At 41.8% G+C, this 18727-nt stretch overlaps 1 protein-coding gene across 1 annotated transcript in view; it reads right to left on the bottom strand.

Annotated features, from left to right (window-relative positions):
- LEKR1 (leucine, glutamate and lysine rich 1) overlaps positions 1-18727 on the bottom strand; it is a 108047-nt gene that overhangs the window by 72234 nt on the left and 17086 nt on the right. Inside the window, exons 3-4 of the mRNA XM_015409552.1 lie at positions 6100-6212; positions 451-636 (exon numbers count right to left, since the gene is read on the bottom strand). Of these exons, the coding sequence (XP_015265038.1) occupies positions 451-636; positions 6100-6212 (299 nt within the window). The remainder of the gene's footprint in view (positions 1-450; positions 637-6099; positions 6213-18727) is intronic.

The raw sequence follows: 18727 nt of genomic DNA, 5'->3' as shown, positions 1-18727 counted from the left end.
AAAATCTCCCTCACAGCATTGTGGTGAAAATGTGACCGATGAGATTCTTAAAGACTTTTGAATGCACACTAGTTCTTTACCTGCTCATTTTTCTGCATATTTCATTTAAACCTATTTACCGTGCAAACCCACAGTGTTATTCTTTTACAGCCTCATTTCACAAACCCGGTTCCCTGCCCCCCCCCTTTTAGTGGATTACTTCAAATCTAGCAAGGGCTATGCAGGTGCAGGGGTGCAATCATGCAAACAAAATTGTGCTTATTAAGGAAAGAAAACATCCTGATGGCTGAGAATTCCAGAGGAGGAAGCACATATAGACACAAACAATGAACTAAAAAATGTGATAGGGGAAGGGTCTGAATGCATGGCCCAATGTGGCAGGAAGCGCACTCACTTTTGAAAAATTCTGCCTTCCAGCTTGTTTTAAATTTGCAGCCCACTTTCTCTTACCTTGTGTTTTTTTTTGCAGTTCATGACATCTGTTTTGTAATTCACCCTCTCGCAGCACAGAAGCTTGAAGCCGCTTGATTTCTGCTTCAGCCACCCCTGACATCAACCGTAACTGCTTCACCTCCTCCTGGAGGAGTACGTTTTCTCTCTGGCATTCGGCTAAACTTTCGTTCAAACTGGATATTTCTGAAAAGTACCATAAAATTTGTGGTGCACAGTTGTAGTAAAAAAAAGTTTGTGTTCTGTTAGATTTAAAATCTATCCAAATCAATCACAGCATGTGAGAGATACTGGTTTGTTACAGCAGAAATCTTAAAAAGAGGAGGCAACTACTCTCAGTTAATTTATGCTGGTTATTTAAGCACTAAGCATGAAATGTAATGCAGCCAAAGATGCGCAAGCAGAATCTGGCACTTACCACTGTCTTCTGTAGCTCTGATGCAGCCCCAAATGATGGTGGGGGGGGGGGGGGGGGGGGGGGGGGTTTGGGATAAGTGTGGGATGTGGCATATGTGGGGTGTTGTAGCTTTGAAGTGAAGATCTGTGAAAATCAGTGTCCTCTTGCACAAACTGATGGGCACTTTTTGAGCCAATTAATGTAATTGTTTTTTAGTGAAAAAGCAGTATGCAGATTTATGCCTACAACCATAACCAAACCAGGAAGATACCCTTAACCACAGAGCCAGTTTGGAGTAGTGGTTAAGAGCAGCGGACTCTAATCTGGAGAACCGGGTTCAATTTCTCACTCCTCCACATGAAGCCACCTGGGTGACCTTGGGCCAGTCCCAGTTCTCTCAGAGCTCTCTCAGTCCTTAAAGATAAGTCTAGTTTACCACTCAAAGAGCTAGAACTCGCAGCTGCCAGACAATCTCAGGGTCTCCTGGCTACTCTACACTCTGCCATATGATAATTATTATTACCCTTAACCCCTTAGAAGCAGCTTTGTTCACCTGTAAACTGATATATCAAACAACATTTAACCCTGTTAATTATTCAGACTTGCTTTTAACTTTTCCAACTGAAGTAATATTTAATTATTAGAAAGATATACATTAGGAACAATACATTTCAGGTAACTCTGGCATTTCTCTTAATTCCATTTATACAGCTATGGAGCAGTTAGTCTGACCAGAGCTAGGTCACTGGGGAGCACAATCTCCCCCCCCCAAAAAAAAATCAATTTCCCCATCTTATTATGTTATTGGCTTATCATTCATATCACTCAAATTCTTCTTAGCACTGAAACTATTTAGTGGGTCTAAACCCCATTTATTGTGCATTTCTTTCCTCTTCCCAATGCATACCTGCAAAACAAGTTTCTGCATCTGGACTGTCCCTGTTGCATACAAAAGAGATAAAACCCTCCCTGTTGCAAACTCTAAGAATCTGATGTCTGCATTTAGTGGAGGCCAAGACAATGACTGAGAGTCCCTGGGAAGCCGATGCCCTCACCTCTGAAAACCAATGGGTGGATGTTATGCAGGATACTCTGACGACAGCGGAAATTACGCGTAAGTTAAGGCTTGGTAGAAATCAAGCTGGTTTCGCAGACTTTTTGGGCACCACATTTTAGGAAGGATGTTAACAAGCTCAAGCGTGTTGGGTATGTTTAGCCTGTGAAAGAGAAAACTTAGAGGGGATATGATTGCAGTCTTCAAATATTTGAAGGGCTGTCATGTAGAAGATGGAGCAGATCTATTCTCTCTTGCTCCAGATTGCAAGACTAGATCTAATGGGTGGAAATTACAAGGGAGCCGTTACTGGCTAAATATCAGGAGAAACTTCCTAACTGTAAGAGTGGTTGAGCAGTGGAACAGTCTGCATTGGGAAGTGGTGGCTGCGCCTTCGCTGGACGTTTTCAAGCGGAGGCTGGACGACCATCTTTCGGGTATGTTGTAGGTATGTAGGGCTATCTTTCAGTATACTCCTGCAGAGTGCAGGGGGTTGGACTAGATGACCTGCACAGTCCCTTCCAACTCTAACATTCTATGATTCTATGACTTCTTATTTGTCTGGGCACTTTCTCAGAAATAAATGTAAACTGCTGGCTTAAACTGTACTAGATCCAATAAATAGCCTCCTTTATGTTTGTACTGGGATAGTTATGTCTCAGACAAGATACACAAGTTTAATGTGTTTTGATTTGAAAGTTTCCTAGTCTAATAAACTCACAACCTCAGAATATAACCCCTCCACCTCAGCCACCCTTTCCCCTATGAAAACTGGTTAATTTATGCCTGTGTATCTTGTGCACAGTTTCTACTGGAACTTGAATAAATCTATGTATAAAAACAGAAAATACTCAACATTCAGCATGGAGGACTGTGAACATGCTTTGGGGTTCGTTCCAGGGACCCCCATATTAAAAAGCAAATTATCTGTGTCCTGCACTTATTTAGTCCCACTTCATACCAGCCCCTACTCTGTTTTCACAACAGTAATCAGAATTCTCAGAGGTTTCAATGTCTAAGGAAGGGGCGCTCTGCCTATACAGCTACCCTCTTATATCTCTGATGAATCAGTGTATGTGTCCATTAAAAGGCAATTTGTGAAGATGTTAAGGAAAAAAGCAAACAAAAAAAACATTCACTCAGATACACAAATCATGTTAATAAAACATATTCTATAATGTTGTTTTTTCACCTCTCTAGTCACAAAAGGTTCTATCACAACAAGTGTATTTATAAACGTATGATTTACAGTGCAATTTGGATTGCCCTGTTGGAGTCCTTAACTTAATTGTTGATTTGTACAATGTATCTGACAAGTGACCTTCCTATTCAAACACAGGTTAAGGCCCAAAATTCAGTTTTCCTTTCCTAAGCATGAAAACGTTGTGTCAGTTGCTGTCAGAAGGTTCATTAATCATGACAAGCAAGGGCTGAATGACTAAAATGGAATGTAATTATAAGCACGGTTTGACTTGCCAAGTGCAGAAACAGCAAAAAAACAGTTCAAAAATGGCAATTCATGCCGGGGGTCACAATGTTACTCAGTTGTTCAAGCTTCAATTTCCTCTGCCCAATCTCTGTGTTAACCACTTTAAAAATTAGATTTCTTCAACTTGTGCTTCTTAGAGAAATATGCATAATTTTACATTACAGGAGATATTTGGAATAGTCTTATACCATCTGCCCAAAAAGGCAGAGACAAGGTCACATTTAGCAAGAAATGCACATTGAACAAAACAGCTGACAACATTTGCAGAAATCTCCTGCAATAATTAGTCAAAATAAAAGTGTGTCCAAAGCAGATGAAGCACAGATTTTTGAAAACCACCAGGAAAAAATGGCATACTACAGCTTCGCTTTGTGCCCAAAAGGCATGAGGATAATTGCAAAGGTTATGTACTTTGGGAACAACAGGTAGGATGCAGCACATTATTTCTGTTTGCACTGGAGCGCTTGTGCAAGCAGAAAGGCAAGAAAAGACTGCGATAGCTGCTTGGCTGACTCAAACGTATTGTACCTCTACTTGCACAGGATCATGTGCTAACAATATGATATACAGGGAAGAAAGTGCTTAGTGTTGTGCATGTCCCCAGGAGGGCATTATGCTCTGCTGAGAGCAATCTACTGGTGATCCCTGGCCCCAGAGATATCCAGCTGTCCCGACCAGGGCCTTTTTGGCCTTGGCTCCGACCTGGTGGAACCCTGCCAGCTACCACCAGGGCCCTGCGGGATCTAATGTAATTCTGCAGGGTCTGTAAGGCAGAGATGCTCCGCCAGGCTTTTGGCTGAGGATAGCAATGGTTTTCCTTCATAGCTGGTACCCTCCTCTTTTCTTCCATCTTACCCGCTTTGGCCTCCTCCTTACCCTGCCTGTGAGATGGAAGAACAGTCCAGAGCGGATTTTAGATTAATTATGGTCACCATCTGGAGACTACTGAATTGGGACTGACTGACTGATGATTTTAAGGTCTTAATGTCATTTTTAATGCCATTATGATGATGTTTTAATCTGTTGTAAATCACCCAGAGCCCTGTGCACTCAGGGATTGGGCGATCCAGAAATGTAAAATATAAATAAAATAAAGAACTTGTGTAAGCAGAACTGCGCTGTCCATTTATGCTTCCACACCACTGGATCCAAGCCAACTCCTTTGTATGGATTTGTCTAGTACACATCTGATATTGTTGGACTTTCTGCACATATCCAGTGTCAGAACAACTCAAATCACATTCCTGTAGCAGACGGCTATTCTGTTTCTGGCCTAAAATGCTGCAGTGAGTTGGACACTTGCACAGGGACCTGATGTTACTTTGGGTGGAACGTGGAAGCATAGAAAGCAGCCACCGGCCACCGCCTGCCAACGTGTCCCTCCCTTGCCCTTTAAGATCAAATGTATAGTAAGTTCTCCCAGAGCAGAAGTCTACCCCTTTAGGCATCTTTGGAGATTTCGGATTCCACAACTATTCAGCTCTGTCCTCTGTGGCTGAAGGGGAAAGGTGCCAGTTGCTATTTCTGTGATGCAGAAAATCCCATTGGATTTTGTTCAAGTTACTTCACATCATAACCCACCAAAAAAAAGTCAACAGTCACGCACTGCAGTCAGCTACATCTGATGAATAGAACTATGTGTTGAACAGAAAGTGCAGGACTTTTAGACCCAGAAAATGTTCTTCCTTGCAGGTGCTGACTGAGGCAAACACTTTGCTTGTACAATCTGGCCGGCAGTGTTGCATAAATCAGGGGACAGGGAAAGGAGAGGATAGGGGCAGAGGCTACACACTGCCCCCAGCAAAAAAAGTTGACCCAGTGTCCCTGCTTCCCATACCAAGAAGAAGGGGAATAGACAATCCTTTGTGAACACTTGATCCCCAGTAAGTAGAAATCTAGACATTACAAGATGGAAATATGTTTCCCGTTGAAACCAACAATAACAACTCAAGAATACAATATAAAGAACAGAATACAGAAATACTCTGATCTGGAGCCTGTGCTTTGTTCCATTAATACAAGCAGCACTTCCACTTGCACTACATGTCTTCCAGTTCCCCTCCTCTCATTGCAGGCCCCCTTACAGGGCCCAGAGTCTGCGTCCAAGGTTCCGCCAGTATATATATTTATGCTCTGCCTTTCTAAGCAGGTCCAGATGCAGGACTTCACCAAGCATAGCAGGTTCAGAAGGGAAAGGGAAAGATGAGTGTTCCAGCAAGGGTGGTGCTTATAATCCAACCTTCTGCAAACTGCCTTGGGTACCAACAGTGGGAAGAAAGGCAAACCATACATGCTGCAAGAAAGGAAGTAAAATACTCCCCAGTCAAGAACAGCAATGGATTTTACAAAAGAAATCAGAACTCTACATTCTAAGAAGGCCAGGGGAAATTTGTTCATTCCATCTTACCTCGTTATACTCAAGGCGGCTAACTAACATTATTTGAATTATAGTCATTTATACCCCCCGGTCTTCCTAATAGGGACCCAAAGCAGCTTCCATTGTCTCCTCTCCTCCATTTTAGCTTCACAACAACCCTATGAGGTAGGCTACGCTGAGGGTATGGGACTGGCTCAAGGTCACCCAGCAAGCTTCCACAGCAGAGTGGGGATTCGAACATGGGGCTCCCAGATCCCAGTGTGCCACTCTAACCACTACAACACACTGGGAGTGTAAGATACTGGGAGAAGTTTGTAAGCTGGTAAACTTACCAGCCAATGCTGTCTTATTCACGTTTTTGATTTGTAAAGAAGTCTGTCCTTTGAGTGTGGTCCATTCGTGGAGACTGCCAAGCAGGTCTGCTTTAATACCCTTTAACTCTCCTCTGATGAAGGGAAGAAGTGCAAAGGCTTTCGTTAGGAATGACTGATGCTGCTCCACTGTCTTCCTGTATAAACATTGGTAGGGGGAAACAATAATTAATTGGTCATTGATTTTTTTAAACACAGTATGTTATTTAGGTATTTAAAATAATCTTTTACTCCTAAAAGGACCCAAAGCACTTTAGAAACCTATATGTACAATATAAATAAAAACAATACAAGGGCAACCCTCGGGTGCATCTTAGCCCACACGTCCTTGCCCCAAACTGTCAACATGCTACTGAGAAAGAAAATAGCCACAACCCATCATGATCACACCTGTTCAGCAAAGGTCCTCTGGAAAAGAACTGCTCGGCAGCACCTTCTAATAGCAACACAGGACAGGCCCACCTCACTTCCCTTGGGAGGCCATCTTATCACTATCATTTTCATTAACATTGTGACTGCAAACTAACAGCTGGTAAGTCTCTTGCATTTTATGGAGTTTTCTGAACAAGAAAGGCTTAAACAAGTCTTTCAAGAAGCTTGGTTTATAGCAGATATTGAGCAAATTTTGACTTACAAAGTACAACTCGCAAGCAATGCAAGCAAGGGAATGAAGAAATATTTAATGTTCTTCCTATCTGTGCTAGGGTTTTCAACAAGAATGAGCCCATTCTAATCCCCCTTTCAGTCCCAGCTACTTTAGGATCAAGAGAGGACAGAAGGATTCACATGGTGGGGGAGAATCTGTGAATCCCTAGTGTAATCAAACAATATTATTATTATTATTTATTACATTCCATTTATTAACTGCCTATCCCCACAATTGTGGGGTTCTAGGTGATGTACAAAGTTCTAAAACATAAAAACATTAAAACCATATCCAACAACATACAGTACTTAAAAGCAAGTGGCAAAGTTTTTGCAACTCCCTCCCATATCTTGTCTGTGAGTGCTTCAAATGCAGATCCCTAAGTTTCAGGAACAAAGCAGAATTATGATGTGCAGCTTTCACTAGCTAGTCTATACCCTATATTAATTCTCTTATAGAGCCAGCATGGTTATAGTGGTTAGAGAGTCAGACCAGAATTTGGGAGCACCAGGGTCTAATCCAGGCTCTGCTATACCAGCTTCTCTAGGTGACCTTGGGCCAGTCACTGTCTCCCATCCTAACCTACCTCACAGGATTGCTGTTATAGTAAAATGGAGTTTTACTTTGACAAGCCTTTATTGGCTTACATATATACATACAACAGGAGATCAGATTAAATATAGATCAGAAAATACAAATCCATATAGGGTAAAATTGGAGCTACAGTGCAGAAAAACAGCATGAAAGCAGAAAAACCAATGGTTACTTATCAGAATGTATAGCCATAGCACTAAGAAGAAACCTTGCTACTATTTCGGTTATTTCCGTATCTTAATTATCAAGCAAAAATGGAACCTTAAAATCGTCAGGAATTTCTGAGAATTGAGCTAATATAGGATACAGAAGATCCTGGCGGGGAACCAGATAAAAGGGAGAAGGTGAGAACAATGTTGTAAACTGCTTTGGGTTCTCATTGGGGAGAAAAGCAGGATACAAATATAAAAAAATATATTAATTTGTTAGACAAATGCACCAAAGCACCTGGATGAGCTGTCCTTCTTACCAAAGAGAGATTTAATTATTTTGTACTTGCAGTATAACTCTGTGACTTCAATGAACAAACTCATTGATAGGAACAGCACACACAGGTTTCAGTGTATCACACAGACATAGCTATGCTTTCTATAATTCCTTCAAATATATCTAATCATGTGGCAGGGAAAAAAATCAGATATCCTGTATACAGCCTGTGAGATCTCTTACCTCAACAGTTGTACCTGCTTATCTGAAGCTTCTTTCTCTTTCTGGAGGCGTCTCAACTGTTCATTTAGATTTTGTATTGCATCTTGCATCTGTTCCAGCTCCAGGTGTAATTTTTTGATTCTGTAAGAAGTAAATGAACTATAGCATTCACATAATGTAATACATCCATGTAGTTTGAGAGTTCCTCCCCCAGCAAGACTTTTATCAGAAAAGGTAGAGAGTGTTCAAGTAATTATGCAGAAAATCAAACAAATGGATTCACTCTGAGACTTATTCCAACTGGAAAGTTAGACATCTAAAACCTTTACATAACCAAAGGTTCAAATAACTTTAGTATCTTTAGATAGGTCTACATGGGCGTAAAAATACTTTTATACAAGAAGAAGCCTCTTTTTCGGTAGCTCATATTCCAAAAGTAACATTTTCATTATATCACTCTTCATTCTAGGTGCAAATTTGACTATAAAAGGGAGGGGAAAAGTCCCACATGCAATTGGAGCTGTACTTTCAGCCAATAGGTGGTATATTCTGGCTAGTGCTGCATACCAATGACAGCAGTGTATTCTGGCCAGGGGAGGGGGCTAATCAGCACTCTCCTACACGAGGTGAGTCACAACTTCATTCATCCTCAAAGCAGAAGCTCCTCCCATCATCTTCGACCACTCCTATGTAGAAGGACCAGCAGCAGCAGTGGTCAATTATGCGTTTGGCTCCAACCTAATGCATTGGAGAGTACTCCCTAGTGTGAGTACTTCCTAGTGTTCATTTAAAAAACAAAACTAGGTCATTACCATTGAAAATGAACCCTTCACTCATATTAGTGCCACTACCAACATCCCAAGAAAGCCCTGATAGGTCACTTATATATAAGAAATGGAAATAATGTAAATACATCCCTCAGCAGAATCTCCTACAGAGCTGCTTCACACTGTATTCTGTTTCCAGGAACATACCCACAGAGTTATAGGAAGCACTACTTTTAGCAAGTGTGCAATTTTCCATAGCAAATTTCCTCCTCAATAATACCCTTTCTCCTAGCTAATATCCCCTAACTATTAAGGTAAGGAGTCACGTTAGATAACTAACAGTGCATTCCTAAATGGAATTATACTCTTCTAAGTCTGTTGAAATCAATGGACTTAGAAAGGTGTAACACTGTTTATAATGGCACTGTCAAATGTTTTACTCAGATGACTTTTAACTTGTTATAATCTATTAAATGTAAACAAATCTGCATATTCTCAGAATTTCAGTGACACTGACCAAAGTGAAAACTAGCCTATTATTAACTGCTTACAAATATTTTGGGGTGAAAATCCTCCCCAATTCCACATTTTATTTTTTGGCAGAATGCATAGAGAAATGGCTCTACAACTTTCTCTATATCTACAACATTCTCTGTATGTATGCACATGAAAACGTATATCCAGAATTAAATTTGGTTGATCTTAAAGGTGCCACTGGACTTAAATTTTGTTCTATTTCTCCATTTAGGACATTGTCACTTGTACAGCAGAACAAAGGGCGCCCCCAAAGTACAGCCACTTACTGATCACATGTTCTTTTCTTGTACATGAAAAACACCTGGGGTATAAAACAGTCACAGAAAAGAAAATCAACTGATTTTTGCAGTAGTGGTAGATTTAACCCTCCACATGACCATATTAAGGAATGCTGAGGCCACAAGCTAGACCCAGTTTAAGAGGCCCACAGCAACACAAAAATAAGAAGAGGGAGAGGGAGGGAGGTAATTGTGTAACTTTTAGGGCACAACGCCATATTGATTTCAAATAGAGTTGCCAGCCCTCAGGTCCTGGCAGGGGTTCTCTGCTTCTGGGGGCTCCAATCTGCCACCAGCCAGCTGGGGAAGCCCCACCCCCAAGCCATGGCCACCCCTCTCCCTCCCCTCCTGCAAAGATTTAAAGGGCTTCAGCTGATTGGGGAGCATGTGGCCTGCCAATTAGCTGGAGGGTTCTTTAAATCTTTCAGCAGGGAGATCTTTTTGCGAGCGGGGTAAGGGCCACAGCGCGCAGAAGGCTGATTTCCCAGCGGCCATGTCAGAATTCCAAAAGTGCCCTCAGGCTCCAAAAGGTTGGGGACCCCTGCACTACACTATACCGGCTCTCAATTTTAGTTAACTAAAAATTTAGTTAGCATGCTTCAAAGCAGAAGAAAATAATGAACAAGCTGGGCTGGGCTGTCAGTATCTGAATGCAACACATATCTTCTGAAGCGCCTGACTGGCATCTGCAAAATTAAGCAGCCAGGGAATGAAGTCCAGTTCATTGGGTTCACTGTGCTGGATCCAGCAGGATTACACAAGGATTGCAGTTCTTCCCGGCTTTCCCCTCCGTCAGCAGTTGGGGAGGCCGCAACGTGGAGGGGAAAGGGAGGGAAATTGTCACCGTCTTCCTTTTCTGTCTGCAAAGCTCTGCTCAAGAGGCAGGAGGGAGCAATTTTCTCCACTGCCCCTCCTGACCCACATGACTACTGCAGTCTCTCCCCAAACAAGCTTCACAGCAAGGTGTTTTCCATGCACTACTGCTTTATAGTGGTATAAAGGATTCAAGGAAGAGTCTTACAAATGAGAAAAGCTAGTCAGGACAAAGTTTGCAGTAACAGACGGCAGAACTGGATGTCCTTCCACTCAAATATTTAATCAAAGTTGCTAACTGTATGCAAAACCAAGCACAAAGACAACATAATTGTTCAAAATTTGTCTAGAACATAAAATGAAAGACAGGGGTTACATGATAATATACAAATCAGCAATTTCTGCCAATCAAAAGTCCTATAGGAAAAAACCAGGGCTATTTTTGGGCAGGAACGCACAGGAACGGAGTTACGGCTGGCTTCCAAGTTGGCCACGCCTAGCAGGAACTCATTAGCATAATAGGCCACACCCAACAGCAGAAACTCATTAGGATTGGCTACATTAGGGATGTGTGGCCTAACATGCAAAGGAGTTCCTGCTACAAAAAAAGCCCTGGGTTTTGACAACAAACAAGGTAAACAGAATAAGAAGCAAAAGGTGGGTGTGGCTGGATGAGCACACTTCTGGTAACATGGGGGTGTGGCCTAATATGCCAATGAGCTGTGCTGTCGTGGGTGTGGCCTAATATGCTAATGAGTTTCTGCTGTTGGGTGTGGCCTATTATGCTAATGAGTTCCTGCTGGGGGTTTTCTACAAAAAGAGCCCTGGAAAAAACAATGATTGGTAGGCTTTGAAAACGGTAAGAAAACAAAACTTTTCTTCAACTGAGGTGACGTAACCTCAGTTTGTGGATTCTATGTGGCAGAACTTGGAATTAATATTGCAATAGCTCAAAGAGAATAAAACATTTTTACTTTTCACTTATCATATTATGTAACAAAAACATAGATCTTAGTAACTCAACAGAACAGTGATCTTTCAAAGTCCAAACAATTAACTTTTCCCTCCTTCACAGTTTGCCGCCCCCAAAGTCCATCTCTTTCCTCTTGTTGGTGGCCCAAGAAGTCTCCAGTTGAACCCTCCATGCACCGGCTTACAAGATGAGGGTTCCAAATGAACTCCCCATTAGATAACACAGCCCTGAAACAATAATTCTAAAATTTACAATTCAGAACACAATTTTCCTTCCCTTACCAGTTTCCATACATAAAACATAGTTAGGCTTAAACAAGGTGTTAAGGGCCTATGATTAAGTTCAAGCTCCCCAGCAGGGCAGTCTTGCTGCTCCCCTCTGCTTTCCTAGCTAGGGGTTACACTAAGACCGATTCCCCACAAGCAGCTGTGCCACCCTCACTCTTCTGTTTCCCCTGCTTGCATTGGTCAATTTCACACTATTCGCTGCACGGCCACATTTTGACCTGCAGCTCCCCCCAATTTCCCCCGCGTCTTCTTGATCTCAAAAAACAAGGATCGAACTTGTTACAATTACAACTTTGTTTATCTAATTATCTAATTTTAGGTTAAAAAAAAATCTGTCACTTTAATATATGACTTTGGAAACTGATTGTAAGTTGGAATTATTATGTATTTTTTATATTGCATTATTGTTCTATGTACTGCTTCCTTTTTTTTGCTCAATAAAGTTGTTTAATTTAAAAGCAAGCAAACAAGAATCGAGAAGATGTGAGGGAAATTGGGGGGAACTGCAGGTTAAAATGCAGCAACGCAGCGAATAGTGTGAAATTGACCAATGCAAGCGGGGGAAACAGAAGAGCAACAGCGGCACAGCTCCTTGCGGGGAATCGGTCTAACTGTTCCTTATGGAGTAATTAACATTTCAGCAATGTTTTCCTACAACTAAGACTCACTACCCAAAGGAGTCTCAGAGTGGCTTACAAACTCCTTTCCCTTCCCCTCTGTTGGGAGTTTCAAGTTGCTTACACTTCAGTCATTACAGAGTTAAATGTTGTTACATAATGTATTCAACGCGGGAAAGTTTGTGGGAGTTGTTTATCCTAATGAAGTGACCTGTAACCTTTGTATTGGTCAACTAACATCTTGTTTGTGGAAATGCTTTGATCTAGCATTAATGTATTCACAAGGTTTATGGCCTTTTGTGTGAACCAAAGTGTTAGTTCTCTTTCTAGAAGCCAAGACAGAAAGATGTAGCTGTTAGCATATATTACTGAAAGTAACTGCAAGTATGTAACCTTTTATTTTATTTCTTTTATCCAAAGTACCCTACCCATGTTTTATTTTGTTTTTATAGTAAAGATATTTTTCTTTTACTAAGCGTGGCTCTTGTGTTTGCAATACAACCATCAACCATGAATCAAAGAATCCCAACACAACATAAATCAGTTTCTCTGAAAAGTAATTTTTCTATTTTTTTCAGGGGTAGGCAATGAATATCACTTAGAAACAACTTGAAACGGAAAAGCAGCTCACTCTTCTAAAGTGGCCGAAATTTGTATCTCAAACAAGTTATTCATGGGTGAAGAAGTAAATACAATAAATTAACTATAGATTAGCATTCCTGAAGTTTGTGATGGGGGCCTCTTGGCTCAGATTGGCAACACAAACTTTGTTTTCTGATTCAGAATTCACACAGAGAGAAAGGTCTCTTGTCATTATGGCGACATTTTGCATGAGAAATGATGAAAACTATCCTAAACCCATGGATCATTCGCTCCTGACACTAAAAACAACAAGAGAGAAACCACTAAGAACATAGTGATCTTTTCTGCACTTGTACATTTTGCATAATCTGTGAAACTGAACATCTTGCTACCATAGCCAGGATATGCTTATGCTGAAACGAGGAGAAATGTGCACAGAGAAGGAGCAACACTGTGACATCTTGACAGCAACTGCTGACAGGGAGAATAGAATGAGAAAGAAAAGAAGTGCTAAGCAGGCATATTGCCAGAATAAAAAGGGACCATGCTATGGGGAGTATGAACAGTAAATTGTTTAATTCATTTATACCCCTAATTTCCAACGGAGAGCCAATACAGCTTACATCATTCCCTCTCCTCCGTGTTATCCTCACAACAACACCTGTGAGGTAGGTTAGACTGAGTGTGCGTGACTGGCCTGAAGTTACTCAGTAAGCTTCCATGGCAGAGTAGGAATTCAAACCTGTGTCTCCCAGATCCTAGAACAGGATGCCTCCTTTCCCTCTGGTGGTGTATATCAGACCTGAATATATTCGGGGATACTGAATATTTCCCCAATCTGAATACTTTACCGGTATTGGACTGGGGAAATTCAGCATTTACTGATATTTTTCGGGTCTGATATACCCAAAGCCGAAAAATACCAGCATTTTTTAAACACCCCTAAACCTGACAGACATGCATGGTGAAAGCAAGGGAAAACATCCGTGCATAATAGGCCCTAGTCAGACTTTGTCACTAGTAAACTGGCTTGTACATACTGTGATAAAATATCGTAACTGATGAGTTCTGAACTAAGAGTGATGGAGCAAGAATGAGATTTTGGATAGGTCAGTGGAAAATATTACATTAGTATGTGGTGGTAGCTCCCCCTTCCAGGCATTATGAGGTTAGATTGAAAATAGAACTGCTGATATTGCAATGTCTTTACTTTAATGTATGTCTGACTGTATCTGGAATACTGTGTACAGTTACTGTTGTCCCATCTCAAAAAAGGCTGGAAAAGGTGGCGAAAAGAGAAATTAAGATGATAATTGATTTGGGGAGGAGGAGGAGACAACAAGGGGGATGACATAAGTTTATAAAATTATACACTGTTTGGAAAAACTGCATAGAGAGACACATCTCCCCCACCGCGCCATCTCCCATAATACAAGATGTTTGAGCACACGAGTGAAACTAAAGGATGTAGGACAAACATAATACGTACTTATATTGTACATGTAATTAATTTATGGAATTTGCTGCTGCAAGTTGTGTCAATAGCCACTAGCTGAGATGGCTTTAAAGGCAGATCAAACAAATTAACAGAGGATAGGTGTATCAGCTTTTAACCACAACGGTTAAAATGAGCTTCCATTTTCAGAAGCAGTATAGCCTTTGGATATCAGAGCCTAATTTCATGTTACACGGCACCTGCCCTATCAGACACGCATGCTGAGAAGTCCACGTTTCACATTCAGACTTAATCTTCAAGCCTGTGAGGGCAGTGGCCCTGTTCAGATGGACTTCCACTGATGGGGCAAATGGCACCTCCTCAGATCAGAAAAACAGGATGAGCGGGGGAAGGGTTAAGCCTTCTGTCCCCACAGACCCTGGTCCCAATCTGAATCAGGCAAATGAATTCAGTTTCAGACATCACTGAGACTTCCAAACATGGAACTCCCAGGGCACATCTGGTTTGACAGGACTCAGACAAGACCAGAAACCAGTATAATGTGTAGCTAGGTCTTAGCTACAGGAAGAGGACAGCAACTTGAGGGTCTTTCTTGAGGTCTTAGAGGCATCTGATTGGCCTCTGTGGGAGACAGGATGTTGAACGAACAGACATCCACAGTCTGATTCCACACAGCTCTTCTTACTTTCCATTTACACATGATTATTTTCATACATCAAGTTCATCTGTCATTTGAAGGGCTGTCAAGTTCATCTACTGAAGGGACATGAAGCATGACTGGAATCCAAATTCCAACTGAAGGCTTGCCTTTGACCGGTGGGAATTCTGACCCCCCCCCTTGAATAAAAGACCCCTATGACATATCACAAACTGCTTCTGAAACTCCAACTGGTTTCAAAAACTGATTCCACGTAACATGGAGGGGAAAGAGGGCACACACAACTGAACTGGACAATTCTACATGTTGTCAGTCAGAAAACCTATGAACAAGGGGGACCATATTCTAAAGGAAATGTTTGCACATACTGTTCGGGGGGGGGGATTTCTAATGCATTCTCACCCACATTGTCAGCATTTTCCTTCTATCAGTTCTGTGCAGTTGTCTGTCCATACCACTGGAGGACTTCTTTTTAAAAAATCAGTGATTGTTATTGTGCAGGGATCAGTACTTGGTCCACTGCTTTTTAACTTGTTCATTAATGATTTGGAGTTGGGAGTAAGCAGTGAAGTGGCTAAATTTGCGGATGATATTTAACCTTTCCTCATAGGGAAAGTGTTCCAACCCTTTTATCATTCGAGTTGCCCTTTTCTGCACTTTTTCCAAAGCTATAATATCCTTTTTAAGGTGTGGTGCCCAGAACTGCACACAGTATTCCAAATGAGGTCTCACCATTGATTTATATAGGGGCATTATTATATTGGCTGATCTGTTTTCAATACCCTTCCTAATAATCCCCAGCATAGCATTGGCCTTCTTTATTGCAGTCACACACTGTCTCGACATTTTCAGTGAGTTATCCACTACAACTCCAAGATCTCTCTCTTGCTCAGTCTCTGCCAGTTCAGACCCCATCAATGTGTATTTATATTTAGGATTTTTGGCTCCAATGTGCATCACCTTGCACTTGGCCACATTGAACCCCATTTGCCATGTTGACGCCCACTTGCCCATCTTTGACAGATCCCTTTGGAGTGCCTCACAATCCTCACTGGTTTTCACCACCTTGAACAACTTTGTATCATCCGCAAATTTAGCCACTTCACTGCTTACTCCCATCTCCAAATCATTAATGAACAAGTTAAAAAGCAGTGGACCAAGTACTGATCCCTGCGGTACCCCACTGCTTACCCCCCTCCACTGAGAGAACTGCCCATTTATACTCACTCTCTGTTTTCTATTAATTAGCCAGTTTTTGATCCATAAAAGGACTTGTCCTTTTATCCCATGATTTTTGAGCTTGCTTAGGAGCCTTTGATGAGGAACTTTATCAAAAGCTTTCTGGAAGTCAAGGTAAATAATATCTATTGGATCCCCCTTGTCCACATGTTTGTTCACCCCCTCAAAGAACACTAATAGGTTAGTGAGACAAGATCTTCCCTTACAGAACCCATGTTGAGTCTGCCTCAATAGGTTTTGTTCATCTATGTGCCTACTAATTCTTTCCTTAATAATGGTTTCCACCAATTTACCCGGTATCGACGTCAGACTGACTGGCCTGTAATTTCCCGGATCTCCTCTGGAACCCTTTTTAAAGATGGGAGTGACATTTGCTACCTTCCAGTCCTCAGGAATGGAGGCAGATTTTAAGGAAAGATTACATATTTTTGTCAGCAGATCCACAAGTTCACATTTGAGTTCTTTCAGAACTCTCGGATGTATGCCATCTGGGCCTGGTGATTTATCAGTGTTTGAGTTGTCTATCAGTTTTAGGACCTCCTCTCTCGTCACCTCAATCTGACTCAGGTCACCTCAATCTGACTCAAATGTTCATTCTGAAGAAAAAGAGGCTGAGGGGGGACATGATTGCTCTCTCTAAGTATTTGAAGGGCTGTCACTTAGAGGAGGGCAGGGAGCGGTTCCTGTTGGCAGTAGAGGACAGGACTTGCAATAATGGGTTTAAATTACAAGTGGAAAGATACTGGATGGATATTAGCATTTTTTTTTAGTTCAGCAGTGGAATCGGCTGCCTAGGAAGGTGGTGAGCTCCCCCTCACTCGTAGTCTTCAAGCAGCAGTTGGACAAACACTTGCCAGGGATGCTTCAGGCTGATCCTGTGTTGAGCAGGGGGTTGGACTAGATGGCCTGTAGGACCCTTTACAACTCTATGAATCTGTGATTCTAAACAAAGCTTGGCTAACTTTATTCAAAGCAAAACACCAAGGAAGAAGGCATGGTACTGTTTTCCATATTTCCACCACCAGCCTCTGTCCCAGCTTTGAACACCACAGTCAGCTCTCAGTTTACACACTAAAATTACAGATGTGGGCTGGAAGGGAAGCAATAATGTTACAAAAAACAATTTATGAACAAGCATTCTAGAGTGGCAATTGTGTGAAGCTAGTTTCAGCGACAACACTAAGCAGACTTACGGCATGTTAAAACTAGGTGATGTATAGCGGCACAAATTATTTTGTGAACTGGACTGTGGCAGCAGACCTACAACAAACGATACCAACTTGTAATGCTTATGACACTTATGACAAAGTAATCTATACCTCACTGAAGCTGATACCACAATACAGCTGTTATTTCACAAGGAAGATACCTAAGTGGTACTTTCTGCTAACTAGTGAGTTAGGTAAGTAGCATGTGCAAAGGCACATTAGACTGGAGGCTGTATAACAGTCCTATTATACGTTGTCTTTCCAGAAACATATTTGGTCAGTGCATGACCCAAGAAAACCTCTGGGTTTCGTCGCAAGAGCTTCAGTAAACATAGCCAGAATAATCTTTCTTCAGCAAACACTATTCCCCGGTATTTTTTTTTAAAAAAAGATAAAACTAATTAATACGGACAATAGGCTCTTGTGCACTCGATTCGAACTTCAACATCAGCATTTGAGTCACACTAAAAGGCCGTCCAAGTAAGAGGAGTCACACAGACCTTTGATGGCAAGCATAACATGACCATGCAAGAAAGGAATGGAAATCCGCATCTGCCCGCTACGAAGATAACACACCTGGTCAGTGGAGATGCTGACCTCACAATTTCTGAAGGTGGTAACAGTTCCATTCAAAAGCATTTAATTGCAAAATCACCCAATAAGAATGACAAGGGTACACCATGTCCTTACAGAGTAAACCTTGGGAGTTCTGAAATAAGGGATCCTAGTGATTAGCAAGCCTCCATACCCAGGCAGACTTCAGATGGTACTTACATCAACAACTTTCGTGCCCTGCCTTTGTAAAACTGGAGAAAAGGCCATTGCTCAATTATCTGGGAACACCTGGGCTCTGAATGCTGTGTATTCAAGAGCCCAGATCAATAATGCTTTATCTTGTGTACACAAGTCACTTCCTCAAATGTCCAGCCAGGGCCCGGCCCTTTTCTTTGTAACCTTTTCCCCTTTGAGCTTTTATGGCCTGCTGTTTCTGCCTGCCTGGGGCTGCCAAACAGCAGTCTCTGATGCACACTTTTGTCAGATCTTACCCCACTTTCCTCAAAGGGAGCCTTTTGTAACTAGCATTCCCTGCATTAAGAGGACAAGAGGCATTTACTGGCTCCAGCAGTAAGGAGGCCACAGCCACAAGAAAAAAATATATTCAGCAACATCTAACAAGACAGCTTGGAGGACCCCGGCTAGTGAATTGGGTGGTCACGGAATCAAAAGAACTCCCGCAACTGTGGATCTGCAGGCTCCATACCTTGTCTGTGGGCCGCAGAGAGAAA

This window comes from Gekko japonicus, unplaced genomic scaffold, assembly GCF_001447785.1.
Source record: "Gekko japonicus isolate JY-2015 unplaced genomic scaffold, Gekko_japonicus_V1.1 scaffold1446, whole genome shotgun sequence".
Lineage (NCBI taxonomy): Eukaryota > Metazoa > Chordata > Lepidosauria > Squamata > Gekkonidae > Gekko > Gekko japonicus.
This window is presented reverse-complemented; position numbering and strand designations above follow the sequence as displayed.